The sequence below is a fragment of the Physeter macrocephalus genome, chromosome 9, assembly GCF_002837175.3.
Source record: "Physeter macrocephalus isolate SW-GA chromosome 9, ASM283717v5, whole genome shotgun sequence".
Classification (NCBI taxonomy): Eukaryota; Metazoa; Chordata; class Mammalia; order Artiodactyla; family Physeteridae; genus Physeter; species Physeter macrocephalus.
The window spans coordinates 63,804,962-63,832,489 of NC_041222.1; the positions used below are offsets into that span (position 1 = coordinate 63,804,962).

Sequence of the window (27,528 nt, forward strand, 5' to 3'; positions counted from 1 at the left end):
GCAGCTCGGCGCCCGCCCCCCGATAGCAAACTGAGACCCACGCGCCGCCCCCAGCCCATCCCCGCCCCGCACGCGCGCACCCGCCTTCCCTGCGCGCGCCCGCTCGCCCCCCACCTCCTCAGAGCCCAGAACCGTTCTGCGCCCAGCGCGCGCGGGAAAGGCGGGCTGAGGCGCCTGGAGGCGCGCGCGCGGGCAGCTAGCGTCCTAGGTTCCTCTCCCTCCCGCCCACCTCCTCTTTCCCGCCCTGTCCGCGCCCCCCCCTCCGCCCGCGCCGCCACCTTCCCACCCTCCGCGCGGGCGCCCCACGCGGTGACAGCTCAAGGTCCTGACGCCACAACGCATCTCCAGGCAGCCCGCCCCCTCGCAACATCCGTCACCTGACCCTGCCATATCAGGAACCGCCGCGGTCCAGCTCGTGTCCCTGCTTCCCTGTCCCCCTTCCTTTATTCCTCGCTCCCAACGCTGGGGGCTCTTCCTTTCTCCAAACCGGATTATTTAAAAGAGAAAAAGAAAGAAAAAAAAAAAAGCAAATTTATCTCATGGGTCTATCCGCCATTCAGGAGGCTGCATGTCAGTTTTTAAAGAAATGGCGCTATGCTCCACTTCTCGATTTGGGAAACGAGCGAAATTAAAGGAAACTGCTGCGACATCTGGACACTGCGTGGCGCTGGCGCCGCTGGAGCGGCGGGCCCCGCGCCGGACCAGGTAGGCGGAGCCGAACCCCAACCCCTGCTGGATCGGGGCGCCCCTTCCCCTGCTTGCTCCCCGCGTTGCGGGGGGCTCTGGGCTAGGCCAGCAGTCCATTCACCGGGCAATTTTTATTTTCGGTTTTAACATCCCGCTCAGCGAAGCATCTGAATGCTTCTTCCTCTTTCCTCCTGCCACGGTGCTCCCCTCCCCCACGGCTGCTCCTCGCTCTCCCGTTGTCCCCGCGTCCACCGGTCGTTCCTCCCGCAGCCTCCTCCTCCTCCTTCCGCCCGGCGCTCCTACACCCTTCCCTCTTGCTGCCTGACTCTTCAGCGTGGTCCCTTCTCCTCTCTCCTCCCCTCCTCCCTCTTCCCCCTCTTTTCTTCCACATCACTGACCCTTTCTTTCTGGACACCCCCCGCCCCCCCGCGTTGCTGGGGTCCACTCGGCACAGGAAAAGCGGTCGAAGGAAAGGGAAGAGCCGCATAAAGGAGGGGTGAGTCGAGGACACCGAGGCGGCCTGAGGACACGCAGGAGCCGGGTTCCAGAGCGCAGACTGACGGGTCCCGGCTGTCGGGCTGGATGGAGCTTTGGCGTGGGTTCGCCGGCCTCCCCGAAGGCGAGTGGTCGAGCCCAGGACGCCTCTTTCAGGCGGGCGGTGCTGACCCGATGCCCCAACTTCCCGGGCCTGAAGTCAGTCTCGATGGGCCGAGAGCCTCGCGGGCTGGAGGCGCGGCCTGGCCGGCCCGGCGTGTAAGAGAGGATGTGGGACTAGGCCCAGCCTTCGGAGCCTGAAAGGTGGCCCGCCTCGAAGTGGTTTCTTTTACTTGTGGCCGAGCCTACTGGCCGAGCTGCAGGAGTGGATCCGTAGCGAGACAGACGACAGGTCCTATGAATCAGACGCCAAGCCTCTCACTATCTGGAGGAGGCAGACGCCAAACCTCTAACTATCTTGGATGGTGCAAGCCACCGTACTGTAACTGAGAGACCGGGTCCAGCGGCACGCAGGCTGCTTCCACTCCCCATCCCTCACCTCCGCACAGGATGTAGCCTCCAGACCCAACGGCTGAAGTGAGACTTAGGGACCAGGCTTAAATAGCCACTCTAAATAACTTTTACAAATGCACCTCTCCCCTCTCCTGTAGGACTCCCTCAGAATTTACGGAACACCCAGGCTCCATGCTGAGGCTGCTTGCCGCTCCTCTGTGACAGAATGAATGCGCTTTCTGGCTCTTCACAAGGCTAGCTCCTACTCCTTCAGGTCGCTTCTCAGGTATCCCCCCCCCCGCCCCCCTCCGAGACTCTTCCTCCAGGCACCGTATTTTTTTTCCCTAAATCACTTACCATACAGAAGTTATCATAATTGTTTACTTGTTTGTCAGTAGTTAGTATGTAAACTCTGTGGAAGGCCAGTCTTGCTCTGTCTTGCACCACACCTATGATTCCCCTCCTCCACTCCCCCCCCAAAAAAACCTCATAGGAGAGAGATGGACTAGTAAAAACATACAATTATAGTGAGGGGATTTCATTTTATGGCAAACAGAAGAGGGGTACTTTAGGAGGTGGGGGATCAGAGAAAGTATCCTGGAGGGGAAATGCTGCCCAGTTTCAGCACAGTATCACTTAAGGACCCTGGAGAAGTGGAAGACAGAAGGGTTTCCTGGACCCAGGCAGAGTTACTAGCTGTGGCAGTAAACCATGGTGCGTGAGGGTGAGAAAACCTGTATTACACATTTCTTGAAATGATTAGTCAGGGTTCTCTAGAGACAAAACCAATTGTGTGTGTGTGTGTGTGTGTGTGTGTGTGTGTGTGCACTTGTATGATTTATTTTAAGGAATTGGCTTACCCAGTTGTGGGGCTGGCAAGTCTGAAGTCTGCAAGACAAGTAGGCAGGCTGGAGACCCAGGGAGGAGTTGATGTTGCAGTTTTGAGTCAGAAGGCAGCCTGGAGACAGAATTCTTTCTTCCTTGGGCAACTTCTTTTCACTTAAGGCCCTCAACTAATTGGATGAGGCCCACACAGATTATGGAGGATAATCTGCTTTATTTCAAGTCTATGGATTTAAATATTAGTTATATCTAAAAAATACCTTTACAGCAATATCTTGACTGGTGTTTGACCAAACAATTGGGTACCACAGCCTAGCCAAGTTGACACATAAAATTAAACCTCACATTATCCTATTATGCCTGAAAGGTCTGCTGAGCCTCAGTTTTCCAACCAAGTTTAAATTCTGGGATCTGTCTGTATTGATTGGGCCTGTATAGCTTAACCTATAACCATTTCCTCTCTGCCCAAACTTGTTCTGGGGATAAGGGGAGTTGCCCACTTCAGAGGAATGCCATTTGAGTAAGAGCACTGAGTAAGATTACTATACAGTAAGCTCTCTGTTCAACGAATATAAAATTTAAAACTTAAACTTAAATTCCATCTTGGTTTTCCCCTGCTACCCAACACCTCTGTTTTGTTAGTTGTGGTATGCAGGGGAATTCTATCTAATTTTAATATTAGACTAAGCAAAATACAATTATGAAGATGAATCTTTAGCAACACAACTAATTTGTGGCACTCCAAACACGTTTGGAAATCCAGATGACTTTGGCTTTGTGTTCTTCAAGAACAGTATGATCAAGAGCTGAGCAGTGTTATTTGTGCACACTTTCGCTTGTATTACTTATCCTCACAGCGGCTCTTTGAATTTGGGATTACTACCCTATTTTACAGGTGAGAAGACTGAGGCCTAGAGGCACTCAAATCTTAGATACTTTATAGCCAGCAATTGTCAGGGCTGGAATCATTAAGAAGGTCTTTGGACTAAAAGCCTTGTGCCCTTTCTGTTGTACAAAACAGAGTCAATAGGAAGTGAACTATTGATGGGTCATTTTTGCAGAAAGAGGATCACTGAATGTCGGAGCTTTTCTTTGCTGTCTTCCTTTGGCCTAAAAACTGACTTGGCAGATCTGAGTTTTTGAATGGAGAAAAATTATTTTCTATATATTTTTAATGATTTTCTATTTTGGATCAGCAAATTCATCCTACAGGCAGAGATAGGAGAGGGAATTTTACTAATACCTTGTCTGTGCCACGCCACCCAACTACCCTCTAGCTGTGATGTCCTAGGACACTAGCTTTTTCCCTCAGGTATCTCTTGATTATCAAAATTCTGTGAGAAACTTCCCTAATATTGCACATGCTCAAACTAAAACCCCCAAAGGTATAAGACACAAAACACTAGAAGATTTTAAAACTATTATTTGAACACATATAAAATATTAACTTCTAGAATATATAAATACATAAATGAGTAAAAAAATAACCCAGTAGAAAAGTTAGCAAATAATATAATGGGCAGTTTAGAGGATATTCAAATAGTCAAATGTCAAAAAATTATGAAAATATATTCAATTTTACTGGTTAGTAAAGAAATGTAACAAAAACAGACATATACCTACAGGTGTGGCAAAAATAAAAAGTGATAACATTGGCAAAGCTGTCAGAAAACAATCTTCTCACATGCTATTGTAACTTGGTACATTCATTTTGGAAGGCAACTTTACAGTATTTATTAAAACTGTATGTGCATATACGTACCCTTTGACTCAGCAATTCCACTGAGTTTATATATGCAAATATACACATACATAAATAGATATATGGAAATATGTATACTGTTTATGTAGTGTGTATATACGTATGGGAAGAAATACATATTACATATGCATATATATATGTATTACCCTTTGACTCAGCAGTTCCACTCCTATAACTCATCTAAGTATGAAAAGTATATATGCACATATACGTGTATATATATTATTGAAGATATACACATACACACATATATATACACACATAAGTATGGAAAGATTTTACACACACATATGTGCAGAAATATACAGTATATGTGTGTTTGTGTGAGAGAAAAAGAGAGATGTACCTTTAGCCTCAGCAATATCACTTCTATAAATTGCTACAGATTGCTCATACAAAGATGAAAAAAAGGTTCTTTATAGCAGCATATGTAGTAGCAAAAAAAAAGGAAATAATTTACATGTTTGTCAATAGAGACTGGTTTTAAAAAATTTGGGTTTATCCATAAAATACAAAACTATGCAGCTATACAAAAAATGAAGTGCATCTTTATTTCCTAATGCAAGTTGTCAAAGATCTACTATCAAAAAAAAACAAGTTGCAGAATGGTTTCCTAAATGTGTGTGTTGGGGCAGGGCTGTTTACAATTATGTGTGCCTATATTTCTGGGAAGTTGATTAAATGTTTTTTAAAATAGTGGTTACTCCTGGATAGTGAGAATGGTGGATAGGGAGATTTCAGGAGATATTAATTCTGTTTACTTTCTGTACTGTTTGAAAGTTTACCATGAAAAAGAATTTCAGAATAACAACTATGGAAATTTTTGGCTTCAAAACTAGAGATTCTAATTTTGTAGTCCTGAAGTTGGTCAGTGAATTCAAAATTTAGAACATGAATGACTGAGAGCCAGGGTTGAGAACAACTTCCCTACATGTTGGTCTCAAATGACTGATGGGGACAGCACCATCATTGTACAGACATAATAAATACCTGAGGGTGAATATAAAATGAAATGTCATGTAATTTTTCCCTAGAAAGGGGATGACATTAAATTCTTCTGTTCAAGGTGGGATTTAAACAGATCAAAAGGCTCCTGCAGCTCTGGAATGGATCCATATATGATATCTCTAACTGTCCAAGGCAGTCTAGACATTAGAGAGTAGTAGAGGATGACAAAATATTTTAGGCAAGTTTATAGCTTATAACTCTAAGGTGGCATATTGGGAGCAGATATAGGAGACTGTACAGCGTACTGCTGTGCCCTAGGAAAGGTGATAGAGCTTAGTACTCATAACCCACAGACAGAATGAGAAGCCATTGGATATAAATATTTCCAACCTTCACCCTTCAGAAGAAAACTCCGTGTGTTGTCATAATCTGTTGACCTAGCTGTGGCTTTGTGAACAGAAAAAATGTTTACTGTTTTATGTTTATATGTTATCTCTTATAAACATAAAATACATAATGGCACACACTGAAATTATTTACAACTTAATTTGATAAGGAAAACAAAATGCAATTATTTATACTATGAGATGAGTGAAAACTGAAGAACAATGAATAACCTTTACCTATCTGGTTTAGGACTATACTGAAAGCCACCCAAACAGCAGACACTCATGACTGGTTCTGACTCCCACTCTTATCCACAGCTCAGTACCTATTATCTGGTCAGAAGAAAGTGGAATTCTCAGGGAGACCCAGTTTTCAGCTAAGGCAAGGGGATGAAGAAATTTGTAAAGTGAGAAGAAGGTAGAGTGGCGTTTGGTTAAAATGAAATGGAGACCCTGAGGTCACACAAGAAAGGGTTCAAAGGAAATAGCACCAATCCTTTCATAATATAGAGTATTCCAAAGAGAAGATAGACAAATAGATTATGCATTTTAGGAGAAGGCCAAATTTGAAAGGGAAATGAGCCATGGTTTAATTACTGTAATTGGTCTTAAAGTTTTCACTTTAACTCTGTTGTAAAACATTTTACGTGCCAGCACTGACTCTATAGATCTACTGGAGGTCTAACGTCAGGGGCTTCTGAATGAGAAGGGCATTAACAGGTGTTTGGGGTTCCTTTTGTAAATTTCCAATAAAACGTAGATGTGAGACAGTCTGGGTATCTTCAAAGGTTTTTTTCCCCAGAAAAATCTTTGGCTTATATTGATTTCAAACTTCAAATTATAATACAAGTCAGCCATTTCAGGAGGGCAGAGAATGAGATGAAAAGAAAATAACAAAAGGAATAGAAGGAGGAGAGGCATGGAGGTGTTTTGTGGAAGATGGATCAGTAGTTTAACAGAATTAATCAAATAAAACCAATACAAACTGCTTATGGTCTACACGCTGGTGGGGTTTGTGAAATATTCCCAGGCCTGTAACTGGCATGGATTACATATTAATCACAGTAATATAAATCAACATGTATTGATATTGAGGTGATACAGAGCTCTTCCCTGACCAGCTGGTTCCTACTATCACCCAGGCAACATTTAGGGACCTAAAACTTCATGGAATCCAATGGAAACAAACCAGAAAGAACGGACCTTTAGAAATGGGTCTGTGAATTCCACAGCAGCTATTTACAGAGTTATTCATCTTCTAATGTCTTTTCTACATATTTTAGCATTCTCGTGCCTTTGCACTTTCTATTCCTTCCAATACCCCCAACATTTTTTCTTGGTTCCAACTCCTATACCAGCCCCATTTAGATCAGTATCACTTGTTATACGTTTACTTAAAAAACACTGTTTCTTTCAGAGCATTTACATTAGTTTGTAAACACCTACTTCAGCATTATTTTAATAAATTTATTGGGTCTACCTGCTTATCTCACTTAAAGAAGTGAATTCTTTTGGTGGCTATGAGTCACATGAGAGAAATGCAAAATGCAACAGAAAAAAAAATCAGAGGTAAGGCAAAGTAAGAAAGAGCTTAAAATGAAACTACATATTTATTTTGCAAAGCATCTTTTCTGTGCTAGTTTCCACAAGCTTGTTGGTAACTTCTCAACTAACTGGTGGAGGTGGTGCTTATGAAGATCCCCCACCCCCCAGGGCTCCAGAATTTTAAAATGCATCTCTTCTCTCTATTCCTTTATATAGCTTTTCTTGGCTCAGACAAGCAAAATGGCAAAATCATTACTAATAAAATATAAGACCCCATTACAGTCATGTATGCAACAAACTTATAAAGCGATAAAACTTTAGTGATGGTAGGGAGCTTAAAAGTAATCTAGTCCAACTCCCATCTTTTATAGATGAGGAAATTGGGGCTAATCATGTCACAGGATTTAGTAGGTCATATATTGAATTAGTTGAAGAACTAATACCAGAACCCAGGTTTTCTACCTTCCAATCAAGTCCTAATTTCTCTCTGCTTCATTCCCTCTTTCTTCCTTGGGATTATAAATAGAACAGAAGATATTGAAAGTATTGTGATTCAACTCTTGTTGCTCCTTCAAGTAATTTTTAAAATTAAAATGTTCTTATTTTCTTATATATTTCTCCCCCTTTCCATCTTTTTAAGCTTGGTAATTGAACACTGTGAAATTACGCCAACCTAAAATTTATTCTTCAAGTTTTCACAAGATAATGAAATAGTTTGTTGATAGTAAAAACTTAGTAGTCATGTCAGATTTTGGTTATGATTAGCTGCTGACATAAATACCAAGGCAGACTGTAGATAACACCAGCTTTTGCATTTGTTTCAGAAGGCAGTCCACAAGAGTGCTTCCAAGATTACTTCTATCATTTTTGAAGATGACTAATTCTACTTGCTCTTTTTCCTTTCCTTTTCTTTTCTTTTGGTAGAGTGGCAATGTCTTGAACGTTGGAAAAATTACACCCTATCATAAAAATAATCAGCCTCTGATAAAGCATAAAAGGAAAATAAGCATTTCTTTTGTTTTTTAAAGATAATTGATACTTGCAGAGGTGGTAAAAAAATCCCTATTCACTATTACATATTAGCACACAAGTAGTTTGTTTTTAACATTTCCCATAAAGGAAGGACAATGTAGAATCTCAATGTGGTTGGTCTATGTTAAATTAGTTTTATTTATTTGCTGAAGGTCAGTTACCTAGCTTCATAAAATGAACTAATTTGGTCCTGGACACCATATTCATATTGCTTTTGTCATACTATAGAAATAAAATATCATAAAGCATTCCTATGGACACACTTTCACTTTCCCAAAGCCATTTGGAGCTGTATGGATCTTGAGCTCTCTGTTTGAATCTATTTCACTCCTTATATCTGAAATTACTAATTTTAGTCATTAGAACACAGGAAATTTAAAATAGATTTTGCTTTCATAGTAAATCATCCTTGTTTTCTCATCCATTCACTCGGCTGAAAAAGGAAATATAAAATGAGGCCAAATGAATACATTATTGAATTCTGAATTTATTTCACTTCCAGATCTTGCAATGAAGGTCAGGTAGTAAGATGTGTACAAACCTTGGTAATATTTTAGATTTAGATACAGAAATTAACATGTATATTTTTCTGTAATTGCAAAATAGAGCCAGAAGCAGGTCTCATGTATATAGAGCTATATTTGCTTGCATGTATCCTTCAAAGTGAAATCTTAAACAGATTTAACAGTATATACTTGTGCTGCTGATAAAACACATTGACCAAATCTGCCTACCAGGTGGATTTGAAATCTGAATTTACTTTAACATGTATTCATAAATTACTATTTCAGTGCAACCAGGTGGTACTTGATTTTCCAATAATGTATGATGTTTTGGTTTTGCCAAATATATATATTTGCCAAATATATATATGGCTGTGGATCTCACAGAACCCTATAGTACCCAACCACATTTTCTTGATTTAGTTTCCCTTAATATCAGGTTGTCATCACATTCCACAACTTCTTTAAATTAGGAATGGAATCATGTTTTAAGCCAAAATCTTGGAGTCCAATCTCAATTTTTTTACATTAAAACAGTGAAATATCAGTTATTCCAATGCTGTAAGGTATCAAGCAACACTGGAAATTAAATCCCCAAACAGTACACCTTTAGTTTGTTTAGCAGATATTAAGACATTCCACGAGCCATCATCATGTATTTTCAACAGTTTTATATTCAGTCTACTCTTTTAGCAACCCTTTGGGAAATATTCCGAGATAATTTACTGGGTAAGTGCATGGATCTTCTAAAAAACATTTGTAATATTTCATTGTTTGACCCCCTGAGACTGTGGTAAAGGAAACAGAAAATTTAACAAAGAAATAAATAGGTTAAGGATCAAAGTAATCTGGGCGTTGCCACTGTGCCATAGCTTCGTGTAAAAGCTGTAGTTCTTCCTCACCTCTTTCCCAAGGGCCACGAGTTAATTTGTTATTTAAAGTCTCCGTAAGTAAGACTGCTACTGAAGAACCACCCAGAAGTACAAAATATCACGAAATCTTTTCAAGTGGCAATTTACAGGGGGCTCTCTGTATCCTACCGTTCATAGATTAAACAAATCGTTACAGTTAACGGCCTACCTACAGTTGCTCTCGCTACAATCCCCGACTTCAGTCTGTGCGCGGACTGCTGGAACGCCGCAAGAATCTCACCTTGATTTAACAACAGCAAACGAGTGCCCCTTTCGGAGAGCTGTTCAGAACCACCTTGCCCTGGGGACTTTAGAATAAGCCGGCAAGTTCGAGGTGGCTTCCGGGTCCTCTCTTCCCCGTCACTCTCCGGTGGAGCTGGGCGCGAGTCCCCAAGGCTTCCAGTATGGAGCGTTTTGCACGTGACCTGCTCTGCTCCCTGCAGCTTGTAAAGAAAGACCACGATGACCGTCATCATTGCTTGGTCCTCCCGTCTTCAGCTTTGCCCTCATATTCCCCAGGGCCTAACGCCTGAAGTGGAGGCTTACAGGGAGGGGGGTCCTTCAAGGTCAGTGGGGCGAACGTTATCACCTGCCTCCCACCCGAATGCCAGTTACCGCCGCCTCCCACTCCGCCCTAGCATCTTTTGTGTGAAGATTCGCAGCGCTTGGGTTCCTTTGCGGATTTCTTCACGTGCCACTTTTCGCCAGAAAACCCTGAAAAATAAACCTGGGGATTCCACATTCGGCTCCTAAATCTCGCTGGAAATCCATCTGCCCCACCTCTCTGCGTTTCACTTCACGGTGAGCGTCGAGGGCTGAATCCAGATAAAAAAAGGGAAAAAAAATTTTTCCCGGTGTGCCCCTCCTTCCCTGCGGGGAATCAGGTCGCCCAGGAAGACTTCCGCCGCTCCACGTTTGCAGACCTCATTGAACTAAGTTGGGGTGGGGAACTGGAGAGAAAAGAAAAGTCGTTTGGGGCGGCTGTGTGCATGCGCCATCAGTCTCCCTCGGCCGCGCGCAGGTAGCGGGCGACGTCGCGGTGGCCCCGCTCCTCAGCCAGGTCCACGGGCAGGCGGCCCCAGGCGTCGCGCACGTCCAGCCGCGCCCCGGCTCGGTGCAGCGCCACCAACGTGTCCAGGAAGCCCTCCCGGGCGGCGTCGTGCACGGGTCGGGTGAGGGTGGCGGGGTCCGCGCAGTTGGGGTCCGCACCGTGGAGCAGCAGCAGCTCGGCCACGCGGGCGCTGCCCATCATCATGACCTGCCGGAGAGAGCAGAGCGGTCAGGACCGGGGTGGGGGCAAGGGCAGCATTAAAGAAACTATTTGCGGAGCCCCCAGCCCGTGCGGACGCCCTTACAAGCCACAGGAGTCTAGTTAAGCTTCATTTGCTGACGCAATACCATCCCCCCCACCCCCGGCCCCAGCCCCAATTATACTCTACTCAGCCGTAATTAGTTCCATTTTATTCTCCAAACGTGGGAAGACAAGAAAGAGCTGATGATAAACTGCTTATCGCCGTTGTGGGAGATTTCTTTAAAATTTCCATTGAAACAGGGGAGTCTATTTTGTTAAATGATTTATGGGTGGAATTAAAAGGCTTTTAAAGTCTTAAATTATTTTCCTTTTTCTTCCCTCTACCCCAGCCATAATCCCAGTCTAAAAAATTTACTAGGCAGTCAGCTGATATATTTATTTTAGAAGTTAGACCAGTGCTTTAGGAGAGAAAATAAGAAACAACTAAGTCTAAAACAAGGTTTACTTTGTTTAGTTCTTGCAGTAAATCCCCTGTGGAAGGCGTTTGCTTTTCACTGTTATATATGTCTCTGCTCATAAAGGGAATATAGTCCCACAATTGGAGCCAAAATTGGAGATAGAAGGGAAAAAGTAGTCATGCATAGTTTTATAAGATGATGAAAACAAATTATTTGTTTTTAACGAATGGTTCACCACTTTTAATATTTAACATTATAGATAAAGGCTAACGTTTAGAGGATAATATATTTGAGGTAATGTAAAATAAACATTATATTTACATTGTACAGGATTTTATAACGTTGAACAGTAAACATTTCGCTATCTAAAAAAGAGCTTGGATGTTAGCAGTCACATCAGAGCAATGCATAATTTAGAAAAAGGATGTTTTGGAGCAGTAATCCTACAGTATCCATTTGTGTACATGTACATTATGCAAGTATTTACTTTCTTATTTTAACAATAAACATTTTTTAAAAATGTTTATCCATTCAAGTTTCCGATTTCCTTTATTTTATTTTATTTTTTTAAACATCTTTATTGGAGTATGATTGCTTTACAATGGTGTGTTAGTTTCTGCTTTATAACAAAGTGAATCAGCTATACATACACATATATCCCATATCTCCTCCCTCTTGCGTCTCCCTCCCACCCTCCCTATCCCACCCCTCTAGGTGGTCACAAAGCACCAAAGCACCGAGCTGATCTCCCTGTGCTATGTGGCTGCTTCCCACTAGCTATCTGTTTTACATTTGGTAGTGTATATATGTCCATGCCACTCTCTCACTTCGTCCCAGCTTACCCTTCCCGCTCCCCGTGTCCTCAAGTCCATTCTCTACATCTGCGTCTTTATTCCTGTCCTGCCCCTAGGTTCTTCAGAACCATTTTTTTAGATTCCATATATAATAAAATAATTTTTGATAATTAAATATACAAAATGTTGTTATATGTTCTTGTGAGTTTATGTTTTAAAATGTACCACGGAATCAAAAGATAGTACGCAAAATTTTTTTGTTTGTTTCATGGATATTAAAAACATCTATTTCCTCCCTTAGAAACCATGATATGATTTCTATTAGTGATGTAAAGGGCATTTCATACATAGAGAAGAGGGGGAAAAGTGGTTCTTAATATCTCAGAATATGGTGAATTAAACGACAAACCTCTTTCTACAATTAATATAATTCGAAGTTTTTAAGAGCTACTTTACATATTGTTGCTGCTTTAAACAATCCGTCATTTCTTCCAATATTTTCTATGAATTCAAAATGAATGAATACATATTTTCTTTAAAATCTACACAATTAACAAGATTCCTTAATAACGGCTTGGTTCTGGAAGGTGATTGTGAGGTGAATACTAAATATGACCATAATAGTCAACAGTAAAACACAAAACATTACCTTAGATTTTAAAGAAACTAAAAAATATATTTGGCACTAATTAAAGTGGGATTAATAGTTAAACATATTGAATAAATGAATTTTAACAATGAAGAGGCTAATTATTTATGAAGACCCTTTGCCATTTAACAAAGCTGCAGCAATGCTTATGTAATCCAAGCATTCAGTATAACTAAATAAAAATATATAGAAGCACATTTTTTTCTTATGTAACAGTCAAGAGACACTGCTAACATAAAAGGAATTAAGTATTGTGGTTGAGGAATCCTGTCTTTTTTCTTTGTATTCAATTCGTCTGTATGAGGAAAGAATACAAAATTTCACATTACAGCTTAAAGATTCAGGGTGATTTTTTTTTATGTGCTGTGATTTTGTATGATTCCTTAAATTCAATCCAAATTGTGTACCTTGTAATTTAATTATCTCTATCGTTGAAAATTGATCGCTGTTTGTTGAAAGACAAACAGATAAGACAAAGCAGTTCTTCTCCCCAAATAACCTCTTCTTTTCCCCTTCCCTCTCCAGCTGAACCTATCCCTTGCATCTCTTATGAAATGGGAGAGGGGATATTGGTCTTTTTTCCCCCATTAAAAAGAAAGCCAAACAAGTAGTGGGGTTTCCAATACCTTTCTTTAGAGTTTTTTGTGGGTGAAAACCTGCTTTACACCTGAGCTCAATACTCCAGCAAGAGAGACAGAGATCTAAGTAGGTGGAGATCTCAGTCCCCAGCCGCTTCCCACGGAGGCCGCGGCGCCGTGTTTGTGCGCCCCCTGCCGGCGAGGCCCGGGGCCCCCAGCTACCTGGATCGGGCGCCTCCCGAAGCGGTTGAGTCTGTTGGGATCCGCACCGGCTTCCAGAAGCTGCCGCACGGCCTCCACTTGCCCCCGCGCCGCGGCGTTGGAAAGGCCCGCATCACCGCCGCCACCACTGAGCATGCCCTTGTCCTCCTCGCTCACTTCGCAGCCCCCAGGGGCAAAGTGTCCCGGATAATCCACCGCTGGCCGTGAGCTTCGCAACACGCCCCACCCCCCCTTCCCACCTCGCCCTAGCGGGCTGTCCCCACTCGGAAAGAGCTCAGTTCAGCTTCAGTCCCCTTTCGCCGTCCTTTTGCGGCTTGGGGGGTCCGTCCAATGGCCGAAAGGCCCGTAGTTAAGCCGGGCTTTTCCCGGATGGCTCCCAGGAAAAGGCCCCTCGCGCAGCCGCAACGTCGCGCGAATCCACTGGCCGCAGAGTGCGGGCGCGTTGCAGCGTCCTCACCGCCGAGCTACACTCCGGCGGAGTGGAGAGCCAGCAGGGACTGAGTTCGTTTCCAGCTGGGCAGTCGGGCTGGGTGCTTCCCACCTCCTTAGGCCCCGCCCCCTGTCCGTTCGGGCATGTCCCACTGTGCTGGCTGGGAGGCCTGGCAGGCAGCTGACGTTACAGCCGCGAGGGTAGGGGCCAGGAAGAGCAGCCCAGAAGGTGCCCAGACGCACGCGCCAGACACCGCAGAGCGGAGCCCGCTGCGCAACTCGCTGCGGGGTGTCCAGCAATCCTAGGCTACGTTTTTTGGAAAGGTCGAATCAGTGCACTCAGCTCTTAATCACCTCCCTCCAGCAGGCGGAGCAGAGGATTTCTATTCCTTCCGTCCGGGGCCAGCTGGTTTCACTAGGAGAAGTTAGTCGCTCCCAGTGTAATCAAAAGGCTGAGAGAAAGGCATTTAAAATAACCTCGTCTCTCTTAAGATGTCTTAAAGTGACAGCTCTTCACCTGTCATGCTGGTTAAATTCATCCCCAGGTGGTACTTGAACTTCACTAGCTTCACGTCTTGCATCAACCTTAGCAATTTGGGCGGGGGGCGGGGGGCGGCGGCGGTATCTTCCTACTTGAATGAGCCAAAAATCAGTGTAAGTGAAAAATCCTGAGAATGCTGCTTTGAATGTGCTTTTTATTCTTTTCATCTTTGAATTATGGATACAATCCTAAAACAAAACAAAACAAGAAAAACGAAAAAACATCTCTCACACACAGCTAGTTTGAGATTGAGAGTTATAGCTTGGTACCTCACTTAAAAATATAAATATATATTTTAAGAATCTGAGATCCCAGTTTCATGATATTTGAACAGTCTATTTTTGTTTGCACTCTTACCTATTTAAACCCACCTCAGCAAGTATTTGATTTCCATTTATCATGGGTAATAAAGGAAATTATGCAGTAATAATGAAACATAATAAAACAGGGATGTGGTTCTGGACCTGTCATTAAACAGGCTGAACCTGTCATTAAACCCACTTCTGAAGATTTAAAGGCCAAGTGCTTTACTTTTCTTCCTAATCTTCTTCAGTGAGTTTGTATTAACATATGCGTTGCTTTTAAGGTTAAAAAAATTACAGGTGATGCTCTACTGAAATAGGAAGAGAACCACAAGTTATGTATCTGTTGTCTGAAAACTTTGGTGAGGAGCTACATGAGAATGCTCCTAACATTTAACAGCTCTTATCTATAACATCATTTTTGGTTTAGAGTGCTGAGAAACACAATCTTAAAGGGAGGGCAACTGCTTGCTTACTCACAAATGAGAGACTCCACATGTTTCTTCTAGCATATCTTAGCTTGGATTCCCCTCCTCCCAATCCACTGTAGAATAAAGAAGAGCTCTTTACAGACAGGGTAGGGGGTGGCATGGAAGTGGTGGTTATGGCTAAAGCTTTGCTGACTGAGCCTCAACAGAGTTGAAATTAACCTGGATGGGGAAGGGAAGGGGGCAGCATTAATAACAATTTTTCTCTCTCTCACCACACCACACTTCTTAGTTTTCAGGTTCTTAATTCTTCTACCTTTCACTCTTTTTCTTTTTAACATCTTTATTGGAGTATAATTGCTTTACAATTGTGTGTTAGTTTCTGCTTTATAACAAAGTGAATCAGTTATACATATACATATGTCCCCATATCTCTTCCCTCTACCTTTCACTCTTATTTGAACCTCCACTCTTATCTAGGAAAAAACTGTCTTTTTATTTGTTGATGATGATTCTATTATGGTCTGGCCAGAAGAATAGAAGTCTACTGCTGGGTGAAAAGCATGGATGAGCTATTTTTGTCTAGCCTTAGAGGCCAATTCCCATGCACAGTGTATTGGGGATTACAGGTGTGCCAGTTGAATGGGAGAAGGAAGAGAAAAGATGGACGGTAGGAAGCCAGGGTCTTTGAAATGAATGGCATTGCTTCTTTGCCAGTTACCTGGAGGGGCTAAGTCACTAGACTGATATTGGTGGGTGTGGTGGCAAATGGGCTCAGTCAAGAATATCTTCATCAGAACAGCCTGATTACTCTGAAATTTAGTGCACAGACAAATGCAACAAGGCAGGTTGCCTTTTTTTTTTTCAGATTGCCTTTCAAAGGAGTATTGTTGGATCTTCCCTCTAATGGATTCAGTAATTAAATTTAGTTCAACAAAACTTAGTTCAACATATCCTATAACACAGTTCACAGTTGGATAAGATATGGGTCCTAGATTTTCAGAAAGTCTCCCTAGTGGCATTTAAACCAACAAATAGAGTTTCAGAATCAATGCAATCCCTATCAAAATTCCAATGGCATTTTTCAAAGAAATAGAACAAATAGTACTAAAATTTCTATGGAACCACAAAAATCCCAATAGCCCAAGCAATCTTGAGAAAGAAAAACAAAGCTGGAGGCATCATACGTTCTGATTTCAAACTACATTACAAAACTACAGTTATTAAAACAGTATGGTATTGGCATAAAGACAGATACATAGGTCAATGGAACAGAACTGGGAGCCCAGAAATAAACCCACACTATGTGGTCAATTAATTTATGACCAAGGAGCCAAGAATATACAATGGGGAAAGGAGAGCCTCTTCAATAAATGGTATTGGGAAAACTGGATAGCTACATGCATAATAATGAAACTTGACAGCTATCTTACACCATACACAAAAATTAACTCAAGATGAATTAAATACATGAATGTAAGACCTTAAACCATAAAACTCCTAGAAGAAAACATAGGCGGTAAGCTCCTCGACATAGGACTTGGCAATGACTTTTTGACTCTGACAACAAAACCAAAAATAAGTAAGTGGGACTACATCATACTAAAAAGCTTCTTCACAGAAAAGGAAACCATCAACAAAATGAAAGGCAACCTATGAATGGGAGAAAATATTTCCAAACCATATATCTGATAAGGGACTAATATCCAAAACATATAAAGAACTCATACAACTCAGTACCAAAAAAAAACAAGCAATCCAATTAGAAAATGGGCAGAAGGTCTGAATAGACATTTTTACAAAGAACGTACAGATGGCCAACAGGTACATGAAAATATGCTTAACATCACTAATCACCAGGGACATGCAAATCAAAACCACAGTAAGATATCTCACACCTGTTAAAATATCTATTATCAAAAAGACAAGAAATAACAAGTGTTGGTGAGGATGTGGAGAAAAGGCAACCCCTGTGTACTGTTCGTGGGATGTAAATTGATGCAGCCACTGTGGAAAACAGTTGGAGTTTCCTCAAAAAATTAAAAATAGAACTACTGTATGATCCAGCAATTCCACTTCTGTGTATTTATCTGAAGAAAATGAAAATACTAACTCAGAAAGACATATAAATGATTTACAATAGCCAAGATATGGAAACAACCTGTGTGTCCACTGATGGATGAATGGATAAAGAACTTGATATATATATATCTGCCGCAAAAGAATGAAATCTTTCCATTCATGACAATGTGAATGGACCTTGAGGGCATTATGCTAAGTGAAATAAGTCAGACAGAGAAAGACAAATACCATATGATCTCTTTTATATGTGGAATCTAAACAAAAACAATCCCCCACCTCCCAAGAAACAAAAGAAAAATAATCAAGCTCATTAATACAGAAAACAGATTGGTGGTACCAGAGGCAGGGGGTGGGGGTGTGTGAAAAATGTTTGAACTTTCTCTCTTTTTTAGTTTAAATAAATGTAAAAAACGTATTTCCCACTTTTATTGTAATAACAGTCTCCTCTTTCTCAGCTCTATAATTTCTCCTTTGGTATATTCTAATTTGAAGTCTAGTTCACCCCTACAGCAAGTCAGAATACTTGTGAAGGTTAGGGAGACAACTACAGCCCTTGCTACTGCAGCTGGTTCCAAAGCCACTACTAATAATCCTTGTCTCCCTCTTCAATTCCCTTTCTAGATTCCCTCACTCTTAGCACATCTAGTTATCTAGGTGTCTAACTTAGTAGGTTAAGTAGACCCCCATTCCTGAGAGTTGTGAGCTAGTAACCATGCCCTTTTCAGACCATAGCTGGTATACTTGTCCATTTACTATCACAATTGGACAGATAAATATCGAGATATTCCAGTGGATTATCTGGATATCAAATGCTTTTTTCCTGAATGCTTCTAGATGCAGTTTCTTGCCTTTTGGGAGGTCTGAGGTCTTCTGCCAGCGTTCGGTGGGTGTTCTATAGGAGAAGTTCCACTTGTAGATGTATTTCTGATGTATCTGTGAGGAGGAAGGTGATCTCCGCGTCTTACTCTTCCGCCATCTTCTCGCCTCCCCCCATGCTTCTAGATTCAGAAGCCCTATCTTTTCCTGATAAACATGATCAATTATCCTCTTTAGGAGAGATGACTCCTTTACTTCCTAACTGGTCTCTTAGCATGAAGAGCCTGAAGTGATTGGGCAGCATCTAGAGCTTAAATGGGACTCTTCCAACATCTCATGGTAAAATTGTCCTCTCTATATGAACCAAGATGTTCAGGCCACAGATATTAGAATTGTAAGGATGGAAAATATAAATTCCTCATGTGGGTTACAAAATATGATAAATAGAGCCACTCCTGGCAATGGTCAGAGAGGTAGCGATGTCTGGGTTCCAGAGGAGGGCCATCCAGGATGAAAGAGAATCCTAGTTCATGAACAGAACAACAGAGGAAACCTAGGTGAAGTTTCAGGTTTCCCAACCAAAATGAGTTCAGGATAGAATTTACTCTTATGAGAGTTCTGTCCTATGACAAGACAGCATTAGGATTGAGGAGCTGAAGGAAAGGCTACTAGCGATGGATAATCAAGGTACTCAAGAACTCAGATGTAAAACAACAGATTACATGCAGATTTGCTTTTTGAAAAGGTAGACGTAGGGATGGATGAAAATAGTGCCTGAATATACTACTACTACTATGACTATTACCACTACTATATAAGTATACAACTCTAAAATGAATACTTGTATGACTGCATAAAAATATGGCTGCATGAATTACAAATCCAGTTGAGCACGAAAGCTAAGATCATAAATTTTCCTTAAACTGAAATGAATTTTCCTGGCCTAGTCTTCTGAAACTGCATGCTTCACCAGCATAGGTAGATATGACATGGTGGAGAAGAGAGGAAGAGTGAAGTGGGTACAAGCTGGCCAGTGCTTAAAAAATAAAAAAGGCTCCTAGATTTTAAGAAACTCTTTCTAGTGACACTCAAAACTAACAAATGAAGAGTTTCAATTTAATGTGATAACTTTACTGAGAGATACATCTACAGGGTACCTTGGAAGTAAGAAAGAGGGGAACTTAAAAAGTGCAGGGAATTTCCTTAGAGGTGTTGCAGCTGAAGAGAGTCCTTAAAGAATGCATTGAAAATTAACTGTTTCCTATGTTCTTGCTTTGAGCCTTGGATTTCCTTAAAAATTAACAAAAAGGTTAGTAAAATATAGCCTGAGCCAATATTTGAGCCACCTTCTTAAGTGGTGGGTATGGGCAAAGTGTCTAAGAAATAAAAACTATTTGAAGTGGATAAGGTTGAAGAGAATGGTTGTTGTTGTTGAAGGAGACATAGATAAAGAATGTTAAGATAGGAAAAAACCCAAAGAGCAGAAATATTGATAATCTTCCCAGGGGCAGATATGTGAGCTGCACTAGACAAATTGACTGGAAAAGAACTTTGGGCAGGGAAAAACTTTGCCAGGGGTATGCGTGGTTACTAGCACCACGGACAGCGCTTCTCTATTAAGCAAAATCTGGGTGGTCCTAACCCACTCCAAACAAAATTCCTGAGGAAGCTTCAAACTTGATTTTCCAAGGTCTTTTTCTCCCCTGAAATTTAAAGGAAACCACATGGAAGCTCAGTGGACTTCTTTACAAAACCAACATGCTCAACCTGGTTTCCAAATATTACTGGATTTTCTAATATTCTCTATGTAAAGAATATTAAATATCCTCTATGCTTAAAAGATGAGAGGAGAAATTACACTTGTTGTCTACTCTGTTCCAAATGTTTTAAAGTATTATTATTATTATTATTATTTTTTTTTTGCGGTACGCGGGCCTCTCACTGTTGTGGCCTCTCCCGTTGCGGAGCACAGGCTCCGGACGCGCAGGCTCAGCAGCTATGGCTCACGGGCCCAGCCGCTCCACGGGATGTGGGATCTTCCCAGACCGGGGCACGAACCCGTGTCCCCTGCATCGGCAGGCGGACTCTCAACCACTGCGCCACCAGGGAAGCCCTAAAGTATTATTTTATTTAATCCTCATAAAACTCTTATGCAACATGCACTCGTATCTCACTTTTACAGGCAAGACAAAAGAGAAGTTAAGTCACTTGCATACTAGCTAATCATTGCTGGAGGTGTAGTCTAACCTGTGTGGCTTCAGAGCCTCTACCATTTATACTACATAGGGTTTTTAGCAGCTGTCATTGTAGGCTTAACTGGAAAGAAAACACAATAAACTAGTTTATAATTATTTTTCAGTGTACACTGTGTTTTCCAGATGGCTCACCTCACAACATATCCTTAATAGACTTCAAAGGTGACTTTTCACACATAATACAATAGCACATTTGTCTTGGACAATAGAGTGAGATAATGAAACGTTTTACCTCTTCCTGAAATCCAGCTGTCTCTAGGGTGAAACACAACCTGTTAATGCTTTAAACACATTTAAGAGATGAAATGGATGGGAAGATAGTGGGCAATTGAAATTTGGAATAGTCAACAGCTCTGCCTTTTAATAGGGTGTATTATTTACAAGTGAGAAGAGAGAGAAAGTAAACAGTAAATTGTCATAGAATTTAGGAGGTTAATAGAAGGGAAGGGATAGAATCAGTTTCAATATTATAAATAATTCAGATCCCTAGTGAAAATGTTTATATTCTAGTTGGTGAAACTATATATGAACTCACTATAAAAGTGTGAATAAAATCAGCTGAGTGACCAAGAGAAGTAGTTCCATAATCCTGTCCTCACTTGTGTGTGTGTGTGTGTGTGTGTGTGTGTGTGTGTGTGTGTGTGTGTGTTGGTTGGATCTAAGACAGTGATTCTAAGTTGGGAGAGAAGGAAATTCAGAATCATTTTCGTGGCTTTTTCAATCTATATATGACCCCTATCTCACCAGGAGGCTTGATTCTCTCCATTTCATCAGTTGAGATTTATTGCTCCAGGATCCACAGTATATAGCTCCTTCTATATCCCCATAAATGGTTCTAAGTCTAATTGAATGATGGACATATACATCATTTTAGCATCTGTATTAGTTTTCTAGGGCTGCCATAACAAAATTCCACGGACTGGGTGGCTTTAACAACAGAATTTTATTTTTTCAGTTTTGGTTTTCTCTCCTTGGCTTGCAGATGGTCTCTCTCCTGCTGCCGCTTTACATAGTCACCCTGTGAGCATGCAAGCTGCTGGTGTCTCTTTTGTGTGTCCAAATTTCCTCTCCTTATAAAGACACTAGTCAGATTGGATTAGGGCCCACCCCCCACGGCCTCATTTTAACGTAATCACCTTAAGGCCCTATCTTCAAATACAGTCATTCTGAGGTACTGGGGGTTAGAGATTTAACATATAAATCTTGGGGGACACAATTCAGTCCATATGGAGTCTCTTCCAATTTTTACACATATCACTTTTCATTGCTTCTTAAAAACTGTTGTTAATAATTTATTTATATGAATAAGGATGAAAATAAAATCAACACATTGAAATTGATTGAAATTTTTACCAGTCTCTTGTGTCTCTTCTAATCTATCAGTTCCCCTCTTTCTTTCTTTCTTCTTCTTCTTCTTCTCCTTCTTCCCCTTCCTCTTCTCCTTCTTCCTCTTCCTCTTCCCCTTCCTCCTCTTCCTCTTCCCCTTCCTCCTCTTCCCCTTCCCCTTCCACTCTCCTCCTCCTCCTCCTCCTCCTCCTCCTCCTTCTCCTTCTTCTTCTCCCTTTCAATTGATTTGTTGCAGGAATTGAGTTGTTAATTCTGTAGTTTTCTGAAGTCTGGACTTTACAGAATGCTTCTTCATGATGACATTTAGCATTTTTCTCTGTCACTTGTATTTCTTATCATTTGTTATTTAGATCTAGAGTTTGGATGTGACTCAGGTTTGATATTTTGGCAAAAATACTTCATAAGTAGAATTGTAAACTTCCACCAAGAGGCACATAATCGATTGTCTCTTTTTCTATGACTTCAGCAGCCACTGATAATTATTTATTAGATCTAATATTTCCTTAGGGGTTGCAAAATGGTGATATTTTAATCCTATCAACACTTCTTCATCCACTAGCTGGAATACTTCTACAAAGAGAAAATTTTCTTTATTATCTACTTGGTTGCCCTCAGGTATATATACAAGAGACAGAATGAATACTTTATTTTCAAGTTTTCAAAATGGTGAGTTGAGTCCCTAGCCTCTTCCAAAGGTGATTACTGATTTTTAAATTATTGTAAACATATGCATTTAAACATAATTGGTGTGTTTCAATTTACTATAATTATCATTCCTATTGATGCTCAAGCCCTATCTTTGGCCACTGGGAGCCCCTGCAAGTTGGCTCTTGAGTCTTTTTAACATGACTTCAGTAGTCTTTGACAGAATCCTTGATTTCTGGTATGACAATATATTCCACTCTTATCTGGTACATTTCCTGCACTACGCATGGTATCAACCATTTCTCAAAGGAGCACTGATTATTTTTTAGTGGGAAATGGTATTTAAAAAGCACAACCTGAGTGCTGGGGACCTTATTGCTACTCAGTTGGTCATAGTATTTCTAAGCCTTTGTGTTTATAAATAAAACATAATTAGTTTCTTAGATCAGAATATTTACATACATTTTCACCTACATGAATGTCCAGAGGACTTACTGCTCAACTTAGATATGTTGAATAATACAGCAATATAGGAGTCAGTAATTACTTGTGACATGAAGTTCTCTGTCTTTCTCTTACATTGGATGTCTAGTTTTAATGTTAGGATCTGGTGAATTTCACAACTCTTACTATTGTAGATGGAATATCAGGAGGGGGAATGAGAGGTTGAGTTACCTGAAAAACATTTTCTCAAAGTAGAGATAGTTACTTAATTTCTTGAAATATGCTAAAAAAGATCAGTAAATTGAGAATTTTACTTTATCTTAGTTTTCTTTTGAAGATTGTTATTTGGCATAAATTACATATTTAATTTGTGTTTTTTTTCCTCAGAGATATGTTATTTCTGAGCTATGTTTAGTACTAATCTTTCATTAGGTATAATGCATACATTTGTTTTTCATTTTTATAAATTTATTTATTTATTTTTGGCTGCGTTGGGTCTTCATTGCTGCGCACGGGCAAGCAGGGGCTACTCTTCTATGTGGTGTGTGGGCTTCTCATTTCGGTGGCTTCTCTTTTTCCGGAGCATGGGCTCCAGGCGGGCAGGCTTCAGTAGTTGTGGCTCACGGGCTCTAGAGTGCAGGCTCAGTAGTTGTGGTGCACAGGCTTAGCTACTCCACGTCATGTGGGATCTTCCCGGACCAGGGCTAGACAGTAGTTGTGGTGCACAGGCTTAGCTACTCCACGTCATGTGGGATCTTCCCGGACCAGGGCTCGAACCCGTGTCCCCTGCATTGGCAGGCGGATTCTTAACCACTGCGCCACCAGGGAAATCCATGATTCATACATTTCTGTTAAAGTATATTTACCCCCCAGGGCTCTTGGCATAAAACCCTCTCTATAAAATGTAGTAATTTTTTAGAACGTTTTAAAAAATTTTACGAGGCTTCTTTGTTTAAAAAAATGCATGTGCCTGTACAAGAACATATACAAATATCTCAGCAGGATGAATTGGCTTGAAGATTTGATTAATATGATATGCTGTGGAGCCAGCCCTACATTCAAGCCTCCATCTTCATGAGTCACTGTGAAATGAAAAGTGGATTTTTTTTTCTCATCTGAAATTGTTGCTCTTGTAGATCTAATCACACAGCACAGACACAATTAAATAATTACCTTATGCATTGCTAGAGAAGCTACATATTCAGAATTTAAGCTCCTTGGAAGAGGAATGTTATCTCTATTTCCATTCACTCCTCCATCTTTTGTAATCTGGCTTTCATTCAGAATCTGGGTAACCACTTGGCAAGTGGTTACCAGTGATTTTCTTGTTGCTAGATACAATAATCTCAGTCTTCATCTGACTGTAGTTTCTTTTTGCAGCTTTGTATCCTGATGGACTCTTTTTTTCTTGCTGCTTTTAGCTTTCTTGCCTCTCATGAAGCCGTCCTCTCATATATTACCAATATGTCATGTGTGTGTGATGTAAATAATACCAACATGTTCATATCTTCCTAAAAATACATTTTTAAAACATCTTTATTGGAGTATAACTGTTTTACAATGGTGTGTTAGTTTCTGCTTTACAACAAAGTCAATCAGTTATACATATACATATGTTCCCATATCTCTTCCCTCTTGTGTCTCCCTCCCTCCCACCCTCCCTATCCCACCCCTCTCATGGTCACAAAGCACAGAGGTGATCTCCCTGTGCTATGCGGCAGCTTCCCACTAGCTATCTAATTTACATTTGGTAGTGCATATATGTCCCTGCCACTCTCTCACTTCGTCACAGCTTACACTTCCCCTCCCCATGTCCTCAAGTCCATGCTCTAGTAGGTCTGTGTTTTATTCCCGTCCTACCACTAATCTCTTCATGACATTTTTTTTTCTTAGATTCCATATATATGTGTTAGCATACGGTATTTGTTTTTCTCCTTCTGACTTACTTCACTCTGTGTGACAGACTCCAGGTCTATCCACCTCATTACAAATAACTCAGTTTCATTTCTTTTTATGGCTGAGTAATATTCCATTGTATATATGTGCCACATCTTCTTTATCCATTCATCTGTTGATGGAGAATTAGGTTGCTTCCATGTCCTGGTAAAAATACATTCTTAATCCACATTTAATTCAACCATATTTTCAGTAACAATGCTAAAATAAAATCTTGAACTATTAGCTATCTGTAAAATATTTTACTTATCCATTAAGAAATTTGATATTGAGTCCATACTAAATATCAGATACTATGTGGTAGGTGTAAGTGATGAACAAATCAGAGAGTATTAACTACAAAACATGGTAACTGCCATTAGGTAAATGTCCTGGATGCTCTGTGAATGCATAATGAGGGAAGTGACTTAGTCTGGTGGTCAAGGAAATTAAGGGATATTTGAGGTGAGATCTGCAAGATTATGTTGGTATTAACTAATCAAAGGAATGGGGCAGTAGTTGCATTCCAGGCTGAAAGAACTGCATCTGGCAAGCTGTGAAGTGGGAGAAAGCATGGACATATTGAAGGAGTTATGGTTAAGCATAGGGATGGAGGAGGAGAGTATGGCTACTGTGGTTGGATAAAGAAGCACAGCAAGATCTTGTAGGGCAGTATAGGCCATGGTAAGAATTTTTATCTTTATCTTAAGAAAAGGAGAAGCCGTTGAAGTGATGTGATCAGATTTTCAGTTACATAAAAAAAGAAAAAAATCACTTTAGATGCACATTGGAGAATGGTTTGGAGAAGAAGTGAGAGCGGATGCTAGCAGGCTGGGAGTTCAGAGGAGAGATTTTGGTAGTTTGAACTAAAGTGTATGCAAGATGGAGAGAAGTAGAATGCTTTAAGATATATTTAATAATTAAGGAATAAATCCAACAGTGTTTAGCAATAAACTTGAGATAGAAGATAAAGGGGAGGAAGATGTTATGCAGGTTTGTACAGCTGAAGAGGTTGGTGATCATGGTTACCAAAACAGGGAACACTGGATGAGGATGCAGTTTGAGGTAAAGATCACAAGTTTGAGTTCAGAGAGCTTGAACTTGAGACATGGTGATATATCCAGGCTGGAGATGTTCAATATTAGAAAGAGCTGAAAGATGTTGAATATTAGTCTAGAGCTCAGAGAGGAGTGCAAATTTTAAATGTAGACTAATTTATACTGACAAATGTAGAAATGAAATTTTATGTTACAATTTTAGCATGGAAGATTCATTTATTTTTCAGAAAAAAATAGTAGATGTTATAGTAATTCTGAAACTTGTCCAGCAAAAAAATTTGATAAAATATGTTGATACCGCCTCTTCCATCCCTAAATTTGCTTAATCACTCTGAAGACTTTTTTACACTTCTTTACACTGTTAATTCTTTTTTATTTAAAAAATTGTAGTCTTAACATTTTCTTTGATTATTTGTGTATAAGGACATGTTACAAAGATATAAATATACAGGCAGACTTTGGAGATATTTTAGGTTCAGTTCCAGACCACTGCAATAAAGCAAATATCGCAATAAAGCAAGTTGCACAAATTTTTTGGTTTCCTAGTGCATATAAAAATTATGTTTACACTACACTGTAGTCTATTAAGTGCTAAATTGCATTATGTCTAAAAAAACAAAGTGCATATCTTAATTAAAAATACTTTATTACTAAAGGGATTTCCCTGGTGGCACAGTGGTTAAGAATCTGCCTGCCAATGCAGGGGACACGGGTTCGAGCTCTGGTCCTGGAAAATCCCACATGCCCGTGAGCCACAACTACTGAAGCCCGCGCGCCTAGAACCCATGCTCTGCAACAAGAGAAACCACCGTAATGAGAAGCCCGTGCACCACAACGAAGAGTAGCCTCTGCTCACCGCAACTAGAGAAAGCCCTCGAGCAGCAACAAAGACCCAACGCAGCCAAAAATAAATAAAAAAATTTATTTAAGAAATACTTTATTACTAAAAAATGCTAACCATCATCTGAGTCTTCAGCAAGTCATGATCTTTTTGCTGGTGGAGGGTCTTACCTTCATGTTGATGGCTGCTCACTGATCAGGGTGGTGGTTCCTGAAGATTGGAGTGGATGTGGCAATTCCTTAAAATAAGACGACAATGAAGTTTGCTGTGTCCATTGACTTTTCCTTTCATGAAAGATTTCTCTGTAGATGCAATGGAGTTTGCTAGCATTTTACCCACAGTGGAATTCCTTTCAAGACTGGAGTCAGTCTTCTCAAACCCTGATGCTGCTTTATCAACTAAGTTTATGTAATATTCTTAATTCTTTGCTGTCATTTCAACACTCTTCACAGCATCTTCACCAGGAATAGATTCCATCTCAAGAAACCACTTTTGGCTTCCCTGGTGGCGCAGTGGTTGGGAGTCCGCCTGCCAGTGCAGGGGACATGGGTTCGAGCCCTGGTCCGGGAAGATCCCACATGCCGCGGAGCGGCTAAGCCCGTGCGCCAGAACTGCTGAGCCTGCATTCTAGAGCCCGCTAGCCACAACGGCTGAAGCCTGTATGCCTGGAGCCCGTGCTCCGCAACAAGAGAAGCCCCCGCTTACCACAGGTAGAGGAAGCCCATGCGCAGCAACAAAGACCCAATGCAGCCAAAAGTGAACAAATAAATAAATTAAAAAAAAAACCCACTTTCTTTGCTCATCCATAAAAAGCAACTCCTCATCTGTTAAAGTTATATCATGAGATT

At 40.9% G+C, this 27,528-nt stretch overlaps 1 protein-coding gene across 1 annotated transcript; it reads right to left on the reverse strand.

Moving 5' to 3' along the window:
- Positions 1–8,547: 8,547 nt before the first annotated feature.
- On the reverse strand, positions 8,548–26,856 carry LOC102979656 (cyclin-dependent kinase 4 inhibitor B). Its single transcript, XM_007124332.4, has 4 exons — positions 26,851–26,856; positions 14,504–14,715; positions 13,558–13,837; positions 8,548–10,862 (listed from the first exon to the last, which is right to left on the reverse strand). The coding sequence occupies exons 1-4, from the start codon at positions 26,854–26,856 to the stop codon at positions 10,602–10,604; spliced, it is 759 nt and encodes a 252-aa protein (XP_007124394.2). The 3' UTR covers positions 8,548–10,601.
- Positions 26,857–27,528: the final 672 nt, after the last annotated feature.